At 49.0% G+C, this 19,388-nt stretch overlaps 1 protein-coding gene across 24 annotated transcripts in view; it reads left to right on the plus strand.

The window, feature by feature from the left end:
• DYSF (dysferlin) overlaps positions 1 to 19,388 on the plus strand; it is a 224,963-nt gene that overhangs the window by 49,909 nt on the left and 155,666 nt on the right. For 13 of the 24 annotated variants that reach the window (XR_008289401.1, XM_053200742.1, XM_027072222.2 and 10 more), the window contains exons 4-12: positions 27 to 132; positions 11,199 to 11,313; positions 12,556 to 12,648; positions 13,009 to 13,220; positions 15,299 to 15,427; positions 15,880 to 15,942; positions 16,684 to 16,734; positions 18,508 to 18,538; positions 19,128 to 19,243. Coding sequence is in view for 23 of the 24 variants with exons in the window: in XM_053200742.1 (XP_053056717.1) it covers positions 27 to 132; positions 11,199 to 11,313; positions 12,556 to 12,648; positions 13,009 to 13,220; positions 15,299 to 15,427; positions 15,880 to 15,942; positions 16,684 to 16,734; positions 18,508 to 18,538; positions 19,128 to 19,243 (916 nt within the window). In the remaining variant the exon portion in view is untranslated. Of the gene's footprint in view, positions 1 to 26; positions 133 to 11,198; positions 11,314 to 12,555; positions 12,649 to 13,008; positions 13,221 to 15,298; positions 15,441 to 15,879; positions 15,943 to 16,683; positions 16,735 to 18,507; positions 18,539 to 19,127; positions 19,244 to 19,388 lie in introns of those variants that run through there. The other 11 variants (XM_053200746.1, XM_027072225.2, XM_027072231.2 and 8 more) reach the window with 2 other exon arrangements.

The raw sequence follows: 19,388 nt of genomic DNA on the forward strand, positions 1-19,388 counted from the left end.
TACATTCTACTTTTCTCTCCATTTAGGTTCTTGGGGGAAGCCAACATCCCACTCCGGGAGGTCCTTGCCACCCCCAGTCTGTCTGCGAGCTTCAATGCTCCCCTGCTGGACACCAAGAAGCAGCCCACAGGGGTAAGTGCGCACTGGGTCTTTGCATCAGGCTAGTGTCTGGTCTGAGAACTTACCTTTCTGACCCAAGTGGTGTTTCATAGTCCAGCTATCAGCAACCAGGCCAGGCCCTCCCTGGCTAGAGCTTAGGGTGCTGGGGAAAGGAACTGGCATGGAAGAGGTGGGAAGGGGACGGGAGGGAATCCTGGCCACACCTGCTGGGCTCAAGTCAGCCTTGTTTCACACCAGCTTTGCCTGTCCCCTGGGTCCCCTCCTGCTCTGGAGGGAGGCACAGTCACCTCCTGGGACTGGTTTTCCACTAGAAACCTGATGTCTCCCCAAGCTTCCTGGGCAGCCTTGGTTATGGCTCCCCCAATCTCCTTGGCAGCCCTCCCTCACCACCCAGCCCCCATCTCTGGATCTGGAATATCTGAGTCATCTGGGTCACAGATCACAAGGGAAGGGGGACAGACATTTCCCTCCCCTGCCCACCGGGACCTGTCAGACCCTCTTCCTTTCCTCCATTGTCCTTCCTGCCCCTCCCCCAGCCTTTCCAGTGCTTTCCCAGTCCTAGCAGACAATTTCCAGCTCTCATCTCTGGCTTCCCGTTATTTTTAGGGAGCTAAATATATGCTGCAGGGTTCTTTCTTCCTGGTCAGTAGAATTCCTGACCTTCCCTCTGGGTCAGCTCCACCTCCCAGGATGCACTGGGGGACTATCCGTTTGGAAATACTTCCTCCCAGTGAGGCCCTGGGGATTCTGGGCTGAGTTCTCTTAGACACAGTGGGACTACCTTGTGTGTGTGTGTGAAGGGGGGAGGCTCTTGGCTGGCTTGGTGAGTCAGGAAATGGCCAATCTGGGCAGAACTCTGATTGGAACTACTACTGGGTACTGAGAGCTGGGGAAAGAGAGTTACTGACTGAAGTCACATAGTGAATCCATGTCCAAAAAGGGACAAATTACAGGGTGGCACATCTTTTAAACTCTCAGGAGTGGAAGAGACTTGAATGGATTCCTGGTCCACTGTGCTTCTGATGCTGGAATTTCTTCCCGAGGCATCTTACTTAGGCCAATGTTGGCTGGATGCTTCCCTGATGAGAGATGTTACTTCCCAGGAGAATCCATCCCTTTCTCAGATAGTGCTTATGGGCAGAACGTTTGGGTTTAGTGCAGTGATCACTCGTAAGTTTGTAACCTCTTTAAGAGCTTTCCAGGTGAAATCTGAAACCAGCTCCCTTTCAAGGAAGGCAGGGAGAGAGCAAAGAAAGAGGCAGGGCACTCCAGACTGGTAGGCAGCCGGTTTAGTAAGCAGGGAACTTACCTATGAGGCTTGTCTGGGGCAACAGCAAGATAAGTAGATATCTGCACCCATCCACCAAATCTCAAAAGTTTGTATAGAGATCATAACTGGGTTCAGTCATGGATACCATCCAGATAGTCTCAATGCCATGTCACTAGCTCAAGACTATGCCTGGAGCAGTCTTTGGGAGCAAGGACGGCAAGCAGAACTTACATTCCAAGGATGGTAGAGGGGGTGAGGAGCCTCTAATTGTCTAGGTTTAGCTCATGGGTCAACTGGTGGGCGTGTCCTCTGATAATCTCCTTCAGTATCACTGAGCCTGTCTCCATCACCTCTTGATCCCCCCTTGTCCTCCATCTGAATTCTCCAGTCTAGTCGTGCAATCTAAGGGTTCTAGCACCAATTTCCAATGTGTGTATGTGGGTTTTCCCCCCACACCACCAAGCAATTCTCTGACACCAGCTGGGTGTCCTACAGTTCAACTCAGTTCTGACACTGTCTATCCAGAGACAGCACTGGGTTAAGGGCTTAGTCCTGCAAGACCTTCCCTTCCCCTTCCGATGCCAATCTCAAGTCCAGTCTCTAGGCGGAATGTTCTTATGACCCCCTCCTTGGGTTTGATTAATTTGGTAGAGTGGCTTACAGAACTCAGAGAAATATTTTATTTACTAGATTACTGGTTATTATCCAACCTGGAAGCTCTCCAATCCCTGTCCTTTGGGTTTTTATGGAGACTTCATTGGCAACTGAACTCATTCACCAGCCGTGGAGGTGGTGGGGCTGAAAGTTCTACAACCTTCTAATTGCAAGGTTGGCTCCAATAGCGACCAGATCCAATCCTTAGGTGATTTCCATTAGCACAACAAAAGACACATTTATGGTTCTTATCACTTAGGAAATGCCAAGGAGTTCCCAAAAGGACCTCTGTGCCAGAATCAGGGACAATGACCAAATATACATATATACACACATATATTTGTAATTAGAAATCACAGTATCACATCCACATAGACAAGAAGGACTCCAAGCACTTCTGGATTCTGAGGAGGACCACGGCTTTCTCTACAGGTGTAGAACACTAATGGATGAACTGTACGTAGCTGGTGAAGGAGATACTTTGAGTCAAGGATCTGCTTGGAGCTTCTCCAACAAACCTCAGGGCTGGGCTGCACTTTGTTGTGTATTGAGCCCCTCTTTTAGAGTTCCTCTAAAACTTCTTTTAGACCCAATCTCAACAGGGGGTGCCCCCCCCCAACATCAACTCAATTCTGATACCATCTACCCAGAGACAGTATCAGATTCCACAAATTAAGGATTCAGTCCTACAAGTAGTGTGCCTCCACCTTCTGCTTTAGATGCCAGTCACAAGCCCCAGGCTGTCTCCTGTGCTTCTGACCAACAAGCTACAGATTGGAAGTTCCAGTGACCTTCTCCTTAGGTTTGATTAATTTGCTAGAGCAGCTTACAGAACTCAGAAAAACACTTACTAACATTTACGAGTTTATTAAAAGATTTGATAAAGGATATGAATCAATAGCTGGATAAAGAGATACATAGGGCGAGGTCCTGAACAAAGGAACTTTCTGTCCTTGTGAAGCATGGGGCCCTGTTCAGTGGCATATGGAAGCATTCTGGTTCCCTAAACATAGGATCTCTCTGAAAAAAGAGACCAAAAAACTTGAGTTTTTAATGGAGGCTTCATTGTTATCATGATTGACTAAGTCATTGGCCATTGACTGATTCAACTGCCAACTCCTCTTCCCTTCCCAGAGGTTGGGAGGGATGGGACTGAAAGTTCCAACTCTCTAATCACATGGTTGGTCCTCCTGGCAACCAGCTCCCACCCATGAGTGGGGTCCAAAAGTCACCTTCATTAATAATAAGACACCCATTTTATCTTTATGGCTCTGAAGTGTTTTCAGGAACTGTGGATGAAGACCAAATATATCTGAGAAGTATATTTTGGTCACCTGAATGACCAAATATGTATTTCTTTTAAATCATTAAATCACAGCCCCTGGTACCTCCAACCAGGGTTTTTAGCTTCCTGGATGTGCTGCTAAAACACCTCTCCACTCTTGCTCTCTGTGCATCCATGACTGGTGTTTCCTGAAAGTTCTCCTGCATTTGTGCCTCTCCAGGCTCAGAGGCCCATCCAGCCCCTGAGACACAGCTTTTCATACCTGGACCCTGTCCATGGGGCTGAGCCAGGTTGGTGACCATCCCTGGATGTCTCACCTCTTCTCCTCTGGTTCTTTGTTTCTGCACTGTTTGCGCTTCATGCTCACCAGCTGGGAACCTACTGCCTTCTCCTTTCTGGGTTGGGACTCCTGTCTGACTGCAGAGATTGCCAATTCTTCATAGACCATGTCTTCAAGAGTGGGGTGTGAAAGCCAGAAGGTGATGGATGAGAGAGGAGGTCTAAGCCCTGCGTGGTTTAGCCCCCACTTGAGCACAGGCTAGGGGAGTTGGGGCCAGGAGGCAGCTCTGGCCAGTGGAGACTATCCGAGTCCATTTTCTAGTGCCTGTGATAGTGCTAAGTCACAGGGCAGCCCAGGCAGGGGCCCCAGGCCCCAAGACCGTCTGAGCTGGGGCTTCCCACTTTGGGACCTGGGGATGGTTGCAAATGGAGCAGGAGGCACAGAGAACTGAGGTTGTACTCAGAAGGGACAGGGACCCTGTCAGAAGCTCAGGATTCTACTAGCTATTTACTGAGGCAGATTTCTGGGCTGGGCCTAATGGGCAGAGCATGTCAGGCGTACCCAATTGAATTTAGCTCAGATTGTCAAAGCAACCTGCTGAGGGAGTGATAGGAGTGAAGACAGGGTGCGGGATCCTTGGAAAACCTTGGAAAGACTGAGAGGAGGAGGAAGGCTGGGACAGGTTGTGAAATCCTGCTGCAGGCTGGCCTATAGACTACATTTACCCAAATCCCTTCAGATGTGGCACACTGCACTGCGTGCCATGCGAAGATACCACATCTGTCCTCAGACAGGTTCTAGACTGAAGGGGAAAACACTATCCCTGTCCTGGGGGAGCCTCCAGGCCTATGGTGGTTCTGGACACACATGGAGGAAAGAAGCAACGTACTCACAAATTTCCTTTGAGAGCAGCTTGCTAATGAGCGTGTGGACACAGCATGAAAACTGTGGGTATTACCTCAGTCTTTTTTTTTTTTTTTAAGTTTATGTATTTTGAGAGAGACGGAGGGAGAGAGAGAGAGAGAGAGAACGAGGGGCAGAGAGAGAGAGGGAGAGAGACAGAATCCCAAGCAGGCTCCACACCATCAGCACAGAGCCTGATGTGGGGCTTGAACTCACGAACCACGAGATCATGACCTGAGCGAAACCAAGAGTCTGATGCTTAACCGACTGAGCCTTCCAGGCTTCGGTCTTCACAACCAGAGGCAGATCCGAAAATGAAACCTGCTGGGTGACAAGGAAACATGAACCCCAGTGGTGTGGTGGGTTGGGAGCCAGGAGGGCACTGTGTGTGTTGGGAGCAGGAACTGGTGGCGAGTGGATGCACAGCTCTGGTGGGTCCCTGAGTTTCTTTTAAGCAGTTTGAAGATGCTGCCAACCATTCCTGCCTCAGTCACGGCCACATCTTACCCCCGCCACCCCCCCCCCCCCAGCTTCTTAGGTGTTTTCTCAGGGAAAGGTAATAAATAAGACCGTGACACATATGGGGATTTCCTATCCACTCATGCAGTGTGTGTCGGGGGAGGTGGGAGTGGGCTGGTCTAGGGTTTGGTCGCGCTAATCAGTGTGAAGAGAGCCGGGGCTTAGGAAGCAGGCAGTAAGCAATGGACTGAGCTTGGTGGGGTGGGCGAAGGACCCCAGAGCTGGGCCGCATAACCTGGAGGAGGATCCGATGAGGTTGTCCTCTGCCTTTGTCTTTGGTTTCCTAGGCCCTCCTAGCCTGGTGACCAGACAGGACCCTCTAGAGTTCTGCGATATTATTGACCGTGGACCCCAAGATGGCAGACATGGGTGACTGAGATTACCTGCTCCTCCAGGGCAGCGTGTTCTGGTGGACACATGACTGGCTGATGATGGTCTTGTGACGGGATGACGGTCTTGTGACGGTCCAGGGCCAGAGACTTGAACAGGGCTATCAGGTGGGGTACCTTGATGTGGACAGCCCCGGAAGGACTCTAGGCCAAGGTCATTTGGTTTGCGAGAGCACAGAGCTCACATACATCCTACAGGAGGAAAATCTCAGCTCTGGTTATATCTGCAGAAGGGGACAGGCAGTGAGGTATGACATCATGGTGAAGGTGGGAGGTCCTGACCATGGGTGGAATCCATAGACATGCCCCTGTGGATCCCCAGTAGAGCTAAAGGCCTCCAGTATTAATCACCTGCAGCTGTGGTTCCCCAGAGTCTGTTCTAGGTCCTGGGCTCCAGGTCATCTGAAGCTGCCAGGGATGCCCCTGTAGTTCCTTGATGGGTAAATAAAAGATGGAGCTGGTTCTGTGCTGGAAGTCTCATTCAAGTGCCTGAATGAGTGACTGGAGTCTCATTCATCCACCAGGATATTGCCACTTCTTCTGGAGGTTGGTGTGGGGCTCTCAGTGTGGAGGTGCCTGATGCTGCCTGGATGGTCTTCAAATTTTGGGGCTGCTGCTCCTTCCTGCTTCTCCTGCAGGGCTGCCCCCTTGCTAAGGTGTTGGCACCCAGGTCATGGAGAGCAGCAGCTATGCTCCTGCGGGTCCACCTCCTCTCTGACCCAGAGATGGTGTGCAAAGTCTCCAAGGGTGCAGGGAGGGCCTGGTAAGGGGGGCAGGGTTTGAGACGTAAGAAGGGGTATTCTCCAAGGGGGGCAGGGTCTGAGACGTAAGAAGGGGTGTTCTCCAAGGGGATCTGCTCCTAGGGCTGGGGGACCCGAGTCACCAAGTATTAGTAGAGCTGGGGCTGAAAGGCAGCCAAGCTGTGCCCCTTCCAAGGTTTTGCTCCTCTGTCTTCACCACAGTGGGGTAGATTTAATACTGTGACCTGCAGCTCCTCCTGCTCCCCCAATCCTGCTCGCTCTGGTTTCCTTTTCTTTCCAACATACTTTATAATTTACACATCTATTTCACTGACTATGTAATGTCTGTCTCCTCTGCCAAGATGTCAGCTCCATCCATGGAGGCAAGAGCCTTTGCTTTGTTCGTGGAAGTAGTCTAATATCTTGACGTGTTTGGCCCTTAGCGGGTGCTCCCTATATATTTATGCAGGGGATGATTAAGCAGAGTAATGAATGAATGGGTCAGGCCAGATACATCAGGTAGGGCGCCCTCCACCTTTCAGAAAAGTGCCCAACACAGGCTGAGCCAAGCCATTACCCCACACCGGGCCAGCCTCATGAGCAGTTAGGCCCTGCACTTGCTTTAATTCTCTGCTGTTGCCATCTTGAAATTCCTAATAAATTTTTAACAAGGGACCATACTTGGGGTGCCTGGGTGGCTCAATCGGTTAAGCATCCGACTCTTGATTTCGGCTTGGGTCATGATCTTACGGTCTGTAAGTTTGAGCCCTGTGTCGGGCTCTATGCTGATGGTGTTGAGCCTGCTTGAGATGCTCTCCCTTTCTCTCTGCCCCTCCCCTGCTCTCTCTCTCTCTCTCTCTCAAAAAATAAATAAATACAATAAAAAACAAAAAACAAGGGACCATATTTTCATTTTGCACTTGGCCTGTGGCTGGGCCTAAAGTGGGATTCAGCATGAATGGGTAGGGGGCTTATTTGTCTCTCTGAATGAGATTCCTATGGTTATAGCGGAAGCACATTTCTCAGGTTTTTAACCTTTTGTTTTAGTTTACTATTTTTTTAAAAAGTTCTTATTTTTTATTTTGAGAGACAGAGAGAGCGCACGAGGGGCCAGGCACCCCTAACCTTTTATTTTAAAATAATTTAAGTTTTAGAGAAAGGTTGCAAGAATAATACAAAGAGTATATTATTCTAAACCTTTGAGACTAAGTCTCCAACCTCCTGGCCTGTCACCCTGAATTTAGTGTGTGTTTTCTCTGATTAAGGACTTTTCCTACAGAACACACAGCCTGAAGAAACTGAAGAAATTAATGTTGATAACAGCACTGCCACAGACCCCCATTCGAGTTCATGTGTTTTCAACAGTGCTTTGTAACGAAGAGATCCACTTAAGGATTATATGTTGTGTTAGTTGTTTTGTCTTTATTCTTCTTCCATTTGGGAGAATTCTTCAGTCTTTCTTCGACTTCTACAACCTGTGACCTTGACGCTTTTAGGAGTAGAGGTCGGTTATCCTGTACAACGTCTCCCAGTGTGGGTCTGTCTGATGTTTTCTTGTGATTAGATTTAGGCTGAGCGTCTTTGGCAGGAAGAGAATACTATGATGCTCTGCTGCCCTCCTTGTATCCCCATTACTGAGCTTTTAACTTTGATCATTTGATTAACATCACATTTACTGGCTTTCTCCATTAATCACCAATCCATTCCCTTTTCTCATAGTTAGGAATTGTGGGGGGCAGGGGGGAATGGGTACCTTGTGACTCTAAATACTCTGATCCTTATCCGATTTTTACCCGGCAGTTTTCACATCCATTGTTATTTCCTTGGTTGGATTAATTATTGCTTGGATGGTTGCCAAATGGTGATATTCTAAATCAATTATTTTTGTCTGCATACATCAGTTTGTATTTCACTGTAAGGAAAAGCTTTCTTCTATTTCTGTGTAGGTTAACCTATTCCTATTTTATTCAATGGTTTAATCTGCTACTATATTTATTTTCATATTTAAATTGTCCCAGATTTGGCCAGTGGGAGTCCATGAAACTAGAGTTCTGTGTCCTTTTGACATGTTCCTATCATTCTTTGAGTATTTCCTTGTTTTCTGGCACAAAAAGTTTCCAGGGTCATCTACTTTCCCTGGCCTACTACTAGAATTAGTTACTTTTCCAAAAAGCCCAACTTGCCTTTTGATGAAGTGGGGGAAAAACCCCAGGTTGTTAAAAATACAGATGCCCAGGTCCACCCCTGAGATGCTGACTGAAATCTCCAAGAGTTCTGGGGTGACTGTGAGCGGGTCTGAGCACCGAGGTGGGGCTCCAGAAGCTCTTCTTTCCTCTGGGTTGCCGGAGCTTAGGACACACGGCTCGCTGCCTGCTCAAGTGGCGACACCTGGTGGTGTTTCACAAGCTTGGACCGCCGTGAGGGCAGTCCCTTGGTTTCAGCACATGAAGGGTCTCATTGCCTTCCCTGGCCTTGCCCTGGGTCTCTGGGGATGCTGGGCTACACTGGCTTCCTTCCTTGATGTTCAGAGCCCCACCCTTCCACTGGTCCTGCCCTCCCTCAGCCTGGCTGCCCCTGCCAAGGCCCCAGTCTGGGAGATTCAAGCCCCAGACCTAGAGAAATGAAGGACCTTCAGCCCTTTCTGTCTCAGGAGCAGGATTCCCCCGCCAGGAGTTTCTGGAATCAGTAAAGATGTCTAGTGAATTATGCTGAGCTGTTCAGAGGATATGATGCATTATTAACAATTATGTTTATAACGGATTTGTCAAGGGACGCCTGGGTGGCTCAGTTGGTTAAGCGTCTGACTTCGGCTCAGGTCACGATCTCACGGTTTGTGAGTTCAAGCCCCACATCAGGCTCTGTGCTGACATCTCAGAGCCTGGAGCCTGCTTTGAATTCTGTGTCTCCCTCTCTCTCTGTCCCTTTCCTGCTCACGCTTTGTCTCTCCCTCTCTCTCAAAAATAAACATTAAAAAAAAAAGGGTTTGGGGCGCCTGGGTGGCTCAGTGGGTTAAGCGGCCGACTTCGGCTCAGGTCATGATATCACGGTCTGTGAGTTCGAGCCCCGCATCGGGCTCTGTGCTGCCAGCTCAGAGCCTGGAGCCTGTTTCAGATTCTGTGTCTCCCTCTCTCTGACCCTCCCCCGTTCATGCTCTGTCTCTCTCTGTCTCAAAAATAAATAAACGTTGAAAAAAATTAAAAAAAAAAAGGTTTTGTCAACACCTGGGAAATGCTTACTGTCTAGCATAATAAAAGAAAAGCGTTTAAATTTTTTTTATTAAATTTTTTTTAATGTTTATTTATTTTTGAGAGACACAGACACAGACAAAATACGAGTGGGGAGGGCAGAGAGAAAAGGAGACACAGAATCTGAAGTAGGCTCCAGGCTCTGAGCTGGCAGCACAGAACCTAACATGGGGCCCGAACCCACAAACCTCGGGATCATGACCTGAACTGAAGTCGGACGCTCAACCGACTGAGCCACCCAGGATCCCCTAATTTTTTTTTTTATTTTAGAGACAGAGAGAGAGAGCAAACAGGGGAGAGGGGCAGAGGCAGAGAGAGAGAGAGAGAGAGAGAGAGAGAGAGAAAGAGAGAGAGAGAGAGAGAGAGAAAGAATCTTAAGCAGGCTCCACGCTCAGCATCCCGACTCAGGGCTCGATCCCATGACGCTGGGATCATAGCCTGAGCTGAAATCAAAAGCTGAAAAAAAGAGTTGGACACTTAACCAACTGATCCACCCAGGCATCCCCAAACCATTTTTTTCCCAAAGCATTTTTATATACAGCAGGGCTATACACTATTTGTTTAAAAAGATGGAAGAGAATTGTATCAAAATGTGAATAAAGGTGGACTTAATGGCAATTTGTTTTCCCTTGCATTATTTTTTTTCTTTAAGGCTTTTGTATTCCCTAAACTTTCTTAAATAGAGCATTTATTATTTTGATCAATAAAAAGGCTGCCCCAGGAGGCTTGCTGAACCTATGGTACCAGGGAAGGCTGGGCCAGGCCCCCACTGGCCTAGGAGCTGTAAGGCTGGAGAGTCTACTGAGGCTGTACCTTTTTTCAGGTTCTGGGGCTGTTTGAATAGTGTGAGGTCTTGGGGAGTTGTTCCATGGGGTGAAAAACAGGGCAGGCTTTCCTGGTCCATGAGAGTATGGTGAGTAGTCCCTCTCCTCTTGGCTGGTCAGAGCTGGAATAGCTGGGGTTGAGGTGGGGGACAGGGGTGCACCTGGGAGGAAAGAGGGCTCAGAAAGGTGAGCAGCACCCCAAGACCCTCTAGAGTTAGCTGCTGCCTGAGCCGCCTGTGGAGAAACAGTGGGGGCAGGGGGGAGGCTCAGCTAAGCAGAGTGGCCAAGGGGGCTTTTTCCTGAAGATAGCCCTAGGCTGAGAGATGAAAAATCCTGCAGGAGGGGCGCCTGGGTGGCTCAGTGCATTAAGTGTCTGACTCTTGATTTCAGCTCAGGTCATGATTTCACATTTCATGGGATTGAGCCCTGCTTCGGGCTCTGTGCTGACAACCCATAGCCTGCTTGGGATTCTCTCTCTCCCTCTCTCTCGGCCCCTCCCCTGCTTGCGTGCACACGGCCTCTCTTTCTCTCTCAAAATAAAAACATAAACATTAAAAGAAAAAAGAAAGAAAAATTCTGCAGGAGAGGTTGAATTGTGGATTCGTTTATAGAAGCTTATGATGTGCTTTATCGGCTAACTTAATCCCCACGTGACCCTACGAGGAAGGTACTATTGCTGTTAGTACTATCATTTTACAGATGAGGAAGGTGAGGCATGGTGAGGTTACAGATCTTGACCAAGTCCGCACAGCTTCTGAGTGGTAGGACCTGATTCCAGATTCTGTGCTTTTGACCACTTGACCATGCTGATGGGCCCCTGGGGGAGGCTTTGCCACAGCCTCCTGCAAACCTGACCCCTGTTAGAGCCTTTTTCCTAGGTGGAGGGGTAAAAGGAATAGGAAGGATGCTGGAGGTGGTGGTCCAAGGCCAAGTAATGACCTGCTGCCCTTCCACTCCCGTCTCTTCCAGGCCTCGCTGGTCTTGCAGGTGTCCTACACGCCACTCCCTGGAGCTGTGCCCCTGTTCCCACCGTCTGCATCTCTGGAACCCTCCCCGACTCTGCCGGACCTGGATATGCTGGCTGGTGAGGAGCCCACCCTGGCAGGGCCCCTGGGAAGAAGCCCAGTAGCACTGCTTAAGCCTGGGGGTGGGGGGCATAATGAGGCTTCAGGCAGCCTCTGCCGCCTTCCCCAGGTTGGAGGCTGCCCAGTCCAGAGGCGAGAAGACACCAGTGGGTGGGAAGTCCTGAGAGCTGCCTTCCGCCGTGCAGAAAAAGTGCCACTAGGATTAGCGTGAGGGAGCCCTCTTGGGGAGGGGCCATGTCTGGGCTGGTGCTCTGTACTGTTCAGCTCTCGGATGGGTGGGGGCTTCAGAAGGCATGCCTGTGCTAGGATGGGGTCAGTCCCAGATGATACCAGAGGCCCCGCCCGCTCCCCAGCAGTGAATGCTGCCTGGGTCTGGCACTTAATAGGCCTTTGGTGATGGCATGTGACAAAAGAGCTGGGTTTTCCTTGAAAGAGCCCTGGGCCAAATTCAGGGTACATGAGTTCCTTTCTTGCCTTTGGCACCAAGTAGCTGTGTGACTTTGGGCTGGCCACTCTCCCTCTCTGGGCCTACAGTTTATCACTTGCGAAATGAGCAGATTGAGTTAACAAGTTGCAGGGTTGCCTCAGTTCTCTTCACCTGCTTCTGCTGGCTCAGTCAAGGGAGGATTCGGCCCAGGGTGGTTGGCTTGCCGGTGTGGGGCTGGTAAGGCCTCCATGTGGCCCAGCCTGCTTGAATGTGCAGGAAGCTCCACAGAAGTTCCAGGTGGGGACATGGTCATGGGAAAGAGCCTACAATTTCTCTCATGGTGCAGGGAGCTAGAGAGAGGCACCACATTAAAACCTGAGCGGCGCCTGGTGGGGGTGTGCCCTAGCCTGTCCTGCCCAGCCACAGTGTTGGAGCTTGGGGATAGGGAGGTCAATCTGGATTGGGGCATAGGCTGCCACGGAGGGGAGGCGGTGGGCAGAAAGAAGGGGTGCTCTGGGGCACAGAGAGTAGGGAGAGTGAAGGGCCCCGAGTGTTCTGGGACCGCCTTGGAGATGGATCTGACAGAGTTAGGTTCGGGCCACTCAGGGAAAACTCCCAAAGGTGACATATTCCTAGTCCTGCCTGGAAGGTAGTGAGAAGGGACAGTCCCCAACAGGCATGGGAACTGTTTCTGAGCTATTGTGCCAGGCTCAGGCAGGCAGGGAGAACAGGTTTGGATGGGGGTGCCCTAGGTTGGCTGCCCTCACCCAGCTCCCTCCTCCCCTCCTGGGGCTGTGCCCTGCCCGCGTGCCAGGTGGGGGACAGAGCCGGGCTGAGACTTGGTCCCTGCTCAGTGACAGCACCGTGGACACAAGATACTCTGGAAAGAAGTGGCTGGCCCCCACGGGTGAGACACGGGCCAGGCTATCCTGATCCTGATCCTACCACCCATAACTGTCTCATTGCCTCCATCTGTCAGCTCTGGAGAGTGGGACCAGCCGGCCAGAGGGGCTGATCCTGCAGGACATGGCGGGGAGGGCTAGGGCCATTCTGTTTCCTCCCTGTTGACTAACTGGACTGACTGCCCTCAAGTTTCAGCTATTGGAAGCTCCTCTTCTTTCTCCCTCATCCATCCTGGCTCACTGATGGGGAGGGGAGGTGGGTGGTGGGTCTCAGCGCCCATGCCCTTTGGCTCCTCCATTGGCCAGGGGGCGTCCCAAGCCCAGGGCCAGAGGGACCAGCCCTTATTATCACCCTCTCCTCCCAGACACAGGAGGAGAGGAGGACACTGAAGACCAGGGGCTCACAGGAGATGAGGCAGAGCCATTAGTGGATCAGAGTGGGGCCCCAGGCCCTGGGGCTCCCGCCACCCCGAGGAAGCCACCTTCCCATCCACCCCCCTACCACCCCGGGATCAAAAGGAAGAGAAGCGCTCCCACGTCCAGAAAGCTGCTGTCAGACAAACCACAGGACTTCCAGGTAATGGGCTGACTGTCCGACCACAGCCTCCTCTGTCCAGGCTGGGCAGGGTCCTAAGGGCTCTCCCAGGCGGGAGTCTGTGGTTCCCCGGGCCCCCGAGAGACGCTGAATGAGCAGTTCATGTGCTGGAGCTTCAGAACACAGCCCTGGTTTTGCTCTTTAAAAAACTGAGGCAGGAGTGTCGCTGCAGAGATGTAGCGTATCTTTACATTTGTTCTGTGATTTCCAACTAGCTAGCTTTTGCTACTCAGGGTATGGTCCTTGGACCAGCAGCACGAGCAACACCTGGGAGCTGGTTAGAAATGCAGACCCCCACCCCCCCCCCCCAGCCCTGCTGAATCAGAATCTGCATTTTAACAAGATCCCCAAACCTAGGAAGCTCTGTCTAGCTCTCTTCTTTTCTCTCTCGATCCATTCCCTTCCTTAGAGCCATGGATTCTTCAGAAAAGTCATGTGGAATCTGAATTTGTTCAAGCTCTTCACACAATAAAACTGTTAATATTAATCCTTTGACATATTTTAATCCCCAAGTTCATCCCATTTTATTTGCATTTTAATTTTGGTCCTTTGCTTATGCTTTTTCTTTTCTACAAATGTTTCCATTTTGATATAGTGACATTTAGTGACATTGAACTAAGTCTTAGAATTACTTTTCAAATTAAAAACAGGAAACTTAGCTCTTTACTAAGTGCAACAAATTGTAATAATATATTAGTTCTAAATCGTGGTAATTTAGGTGAAAGTCCTGGCTGTAACCACTATCTATGCCTGAGAGACAAAATTCTAACATTATTATTATTCCCAAGACATGTACCTACTGCTTTTTTTTTCTTTTTAGAAAATTGATGTATGGTTTTTTTTTTGTAGAAAATTTAGAAAATACAGGAAAATGAAGAGAATAAAAATCATGGTTCTACGTTCCCACTGTTATTAATAATATATTCTTCTATAGTATGGCTTTTTAACTTTTTTTAAATGTTTATTTATTTTTGAGAGAGAGAGATTGAGAGAGAGAGCAGGGGAGGGGCAGAGAGAGAGAGGAAGACACAGAATCTGAAGTAGGCTCCAGGCTCCAAGCTGTCAGCACAGAGCCCAACGTGGGGCTCGAACGCACCAACTTGAGATCATGATCTGAGCCGAAGTCAGACGCTTAATGGACTAACCCACCCAGGCACCCCTATAGTATGGCTTTTAAAAAGAAAGTATTGATTGATCTGTCAATAAGTAACTGCTGCCTAAAACTTAAAACCAGTAAACATCTTATTTTTCCTTGAAAATTGTTCTAATATTTTAAAAGTTCATGTTTTAAAATATCTTGCCTAAATGTGGAAGCACAGATATTCCTGAAACCTTATATTACTCAAAGTTCAGTGGAGAAAACTCTTAATTTATTTCTCAGAACATGAGAAAGCATTGCATCCTATAAAGGATACAGTGGGGTTACTCCACTATGTAAGCTTGGCCTCTGAGGGAATTGTCAGTGAAGAATGTTCAAACCACTCAGATGTGCTGGTGTCGAGGTGTCTGCGGGAGGGCTTGTGCCAATGGCGGCATGAAACGATCTGGGGTCTGGGTCCTTGGCCCAGCCCTGGAATTTAATTCTGGGAGGTTCCCTGGGGCATCCTGGCAGCTCGTGTGTGGAACTATAGGATTTGATAGATACAAGGGACCTTGGTAGGAAAATACGATTGTTCTTATAATGCTCTTCCTAATTCTTATTTATTTATTTATTTATTTATTTATTTATTTATTAAACTTTATTTCTTTATTTTGAGTGAGAGAGGAGACAGAGAGGGGGAGAGAGAGAGAGAGAGAGAGGGAGAGATTGTGAGTGGGGGAGGGGCAGAAAGAGAGGGAGAGAGAATATCCCAAGCAGGCCTTGCACTGGCTAATCCCACCAGCCACAAGACCATGACCTGAGCTAAAAGCAAGAGCCAGACACTGAACCGACCGAGTCACCCAGGTTCCCCCTAATTCCTTCTTCACACCCCTCTGAGAAGCCAGCAGTGATTTCTGACTCCCTTGGGGCCTGACTGCTTTCCCCCTTCCTGCTGCCCATACTTTCTCCTGGCTTTCAGATCAGGGTGCAAGTGATCGAGGGGCGCCAGCTGCCAGGGGTGAACATCAAGCCTGTGGTCAAGGTCACTGCTGCCGGGCAGACCAAGAGGACACGGATCCAAAAGGGAAACGGCCCACTCTTCAATGAGGTGGGAGGCACTGGTTAGCAGGGCTAGGACCTTGGTGGCCCTTCTGAACTGGGAGCGCACAGCAGATACCTGGCAACCACTTGTTTTTGTATATGGTGCTAACTTTGTGTGGAGAGATGTGCTGGGTTCTGAGTAGGTTATCTGTGGACCTGGAGGGAGGGTTGTAGCTCTTATTCCTGCACTGGGCTCTCGATGCTCCACATCTCTGTCATGCTGTAGGGCTAGCCACCCACCCTGTCCCTGAGATGACAGCCTCCGTGAGGTCAGGGGTGGAATACCCCAGAACTTGTCAATCCCCGGAGCTCGTTGCTGGGCTGAGCTCAGTCCACACTTCTGTATGGACCAGACGTCAAGGCTGTGGGTGGTGGTCCAAGGGGTGGTGGAGAACCCCTCGCTGTCTAGCCGTGTGGTCAGCAGTTACTCATTTGTTTCCCTTTTGCCCTGGACCACAGACTCTTTTCTTCAATGTGTTTGACTCTCCCTCGGAGCTGTTTGACGAGCCCATCTTCATCACGGTATGTCTCAGGCAACAGTGTTCTCTGTTACATGTACACTCACATGCATGTCCCTGTGCATGTGTGCACATGTGCGTTTCAGCGTGCATGGGCGTGTATGCCTGTCGGCATGAGTGTCAGCATTTGCGAGAAAGAAGCCGTGAAGCCCAGGGGATGGGTGATGTTCAAGACCATGAAGTTCTGCCGGTCACAGAAATGCCTTCGGAAGCTCAGATGGAGGCAGCAGTGGGGTGGGGAGCCCCCACTGCTCAGGAACCCCCCAGACGCTGTAGGTCAGGGCCCTGAAATCATTCCTGCAGTGGACACTTATTTTCATTTTATTTTGTTTGTCCATGTGCCTGCTTCTGGCCAGGATTTTCTTTTTTGGGCCTTAGCTTTTTTTTTTTTTTTTTTGGTCTTTCTTCTGGAAGGCAGTGTAGTTTAGTTGCTGAACGTGTGGGCTCGGGAGCCAAACTGTCTGTATTCTGGTTCTGCCTGTGTGTTTTGGGGTTCTGTGCTTCTGTACAAGTCCTATAATGTCTCTGTGCCTCTGTTTTTTCATTTGTCAAAAGGGGGCAATAATACTCCCTACTCATGGGGTTCATGTGAGTGTTAAACATCTCTTAGAACAATCTCTGGAACAGAGCAAGTGCTACCTAAGTGTTGGCTGTTAACTGCTTGGGAGGGAAGAGATGTTGTGTTGGTCCTTCCTGGGCCAATATTTACTTGTAAATGAGAGTTTTAATTTATCTTTCCCCCCAGGTGGTAGACTCCCGTTCTCTCAGGACAGATGCTCTCATTGGGGAATTCCGGGTAATTATTTATTTTCCTTGAAATTGGTTACTTCTTGCTAATTCATGTTAGTAGAAACTCTGTACATAATGTGCAGAGGCTTGTGCTTTAAGGGTCCTGTTCTTATTGGTCTGTGTTGGAGAAATGTAGTTAACATTTTTTTAAAAATATTTATTTATTTTTGAAGAAGAGAGAGACAGAGCATGAGCTGGGGAGAGGCAGAGAGAGAGGGAGACACAGAATCTGAAGCAGGCTCTAGGCTCTGAGCCGTCAGCACAGAGCCCGATGCGGGGCTCGAACTCATGAGCTGCGAGATCATGACCTGAGCCAAAGTCGGGTACTTTACTGACTGAGCCACCCAGGTTGCCCCAATATAGTTAAAAAAACAAAACAAAATGATGTTCTAATGTCCTGACAAAAAGGGAAGAGAGGGAAATCTCTTCCCTTACGTCCAACAGGGGGAATTCAGCTTCTTCTGATTCGTATTGGTCCTTACATCTGGGAAGACAGCATGGAATTGGCTGTTAGGTGGCCCTCCTAATTCCGACCAGGCCCTTGCTCTGGGTTTGGAGTTGGGTCCAGATGTGGAGTCCAGGGGATCAGGGTGCGACACGGGAGAGGGGGGAGCCTGCACCTCCGTTTGCTCCAGATCACACAGAAGCCAAGAGTGCACTGCAAAGAACCAAGAACTGACAGTATGATTCAGCTCGCAGGAAGGCATCAGCAGGTCTCATAAAGCAAAAGCAACTAGCAATGGAGACCTTCGCGAATGGCGTTTTGATGGGTCCTTACTGATTTTCGCAGTTTTGAATCTTCAGGCATTTATCAAATGGAAGGAAGGGGTACAGGCTTATTTTAACCTCTCCATGCTATCCAAGTAAAATATGGCTCCTTCTCTGGGAAATAATCACAAGATAGAAAACTAAGTCAGTTTTCCTGGAGAGGCAGTTTTAAAAGACTGGGATCTATCCTGAGTCCTTCTGTAATAAATGGGGTTTTATGTATTGAGTCTCTAATCTTTGAAGTATATTCTTGTTCTGAGAACCCAGAGGTTAAAGTAAAAAAATTATTTTCTTTTTTCTAATTATAAAAGTAATCCATGATAAAAAAAATTTTTTTTAGGGCAGTTTTAGGTTCATAGCAAAATTGAGTGGAAAGGACAGAGTTCTCATACCTCTGGCTGCCCCCAGGCATAGCCTCCCCAGCCATCAGTGTCCTGCTGATCTATGAACTTTTATAAAAAATCATAAAATATAAGAAAGACAAAATAAAAAAGTAAAATCAATCTACCACCTGAAGCTACCACTCAGAGAGCACAGTTACCATTTTGCTGTGTTTCTTTTGCTCTTTCTTCCTATGCATAGATACGCTTTACCAAGCTTTGATCAAAATGTATTCTGCTTTTTTTCCCCATGTAATGTCAGCTTATGAACATTTCCCCATGTCGCCGATTTTCTTTTTTTTTTTTTTTAATTTTTTTTTAACATTTATTTATTTTTGAGACAGAGAGAGACAGAGCATGAACGGGGGAGGGTCAGAGAGAGGGAGACACAGAATCTGAAACAGGCTCCAGGCTCTGAGCTGTCAGCACAGAGCCCGACGCGGGGCTGAAACCCACGGACTGTGATATCATGACCTGAGCCGAAGTCGGCCGCTTAACTGACTGAGCCACCCAGGCACCCCCATGTCGCTGATTTTCAAAGCATGATTTTTAATGTGACGGCGTAATGCACCACACTTCATTTAACACTCCAGAGGCAAGAGTTTGATTTGTGTTTCTTGGTTTGATTTCAGATGGATGTGGGTACCATCTACAGAGAGCCCCGTGAGTCATATCCTCATCACCTTGGCCATATCCTTGCATTTTGGTTTTGGAGGCTGTTGGGGACAGCCAGTTGGGACAATCACTTTTCTTCCTTCGGGGTTTTAGAATCTAGATGTAGACTCTGATCCTGGAGATGACAGCTGCAGGAATGGAGAGAAGTCAGGCTTCCATCATCCAAGTAAAACAGGCCATCAGGGAGATACAAGCCCCCATGTGGGTCTTGGTTGGCCCAGTCAGGGATGCTAAATCTGGAAGCCCCCAAGCAAGGGTTGCTGGTGTCACCTTCGACAGGGGTGGGCCATTTTGATAACAAGTCTAGTATTTCTCCACACCCTGGTTTCTGTTCTGGTCTGGTCACTTCCTGAGAGGGAGGTAAAGTGGCCGGGGGTCTGGCTTTGGTAGCCTCTTATAGTTGTTCCTGTTGACATTTCTGACTTGGACCCACATGAACGTTCGACGTGTGGCCCCTAGGTCTGCATGAATAAATCCCTCCTCTCCCCCAAATGTAGTTGGCCCCGGGCTCCCAGATGTGGTTGCAGACTTGGACCCTTCTAATTCTGCCATCGCCAACAGACGTCATCTCTCTTAGGACACGCCTATCTCAGGAAGTGGCTGCTACTCTCGGACCCTGATGATTTCTCTGCTGGGGCCAGAGGTTACCTGAAAGCCAGCCTTTGTGTACTGGGCCCCGGAGACGAAGCGCCGGTGAGTACGTTGCCTGGGTTGTCCTCACAGCCCCTCATCTGGCAGGAGAGGCACCAAACAAACAAACAGAAACACAACTTGATGTTTCTGATTTATTTATTTACTTTATTAAAGTTTATTTCTTTTGAGAGAGAAAGAGAGTGTG

This window comes from Acinonyx jubatus, chromosome A3 (genome assembly GCF_027475565.1).
Source record: "Acinonyx jubatus isolate Ajub_Pintada_27869175 chromosome A3, VMU_Ajub_asm_v1.0, whole genome shotgun sequence".
In the NCBI taxonomy this organism is placed as follows: domain Eukaryota; kingdom Metazoa; phylum Chordata; class Mammalia; order Carnivora; family Felidae; genus Acinonyx; species Acinonyx jubatus.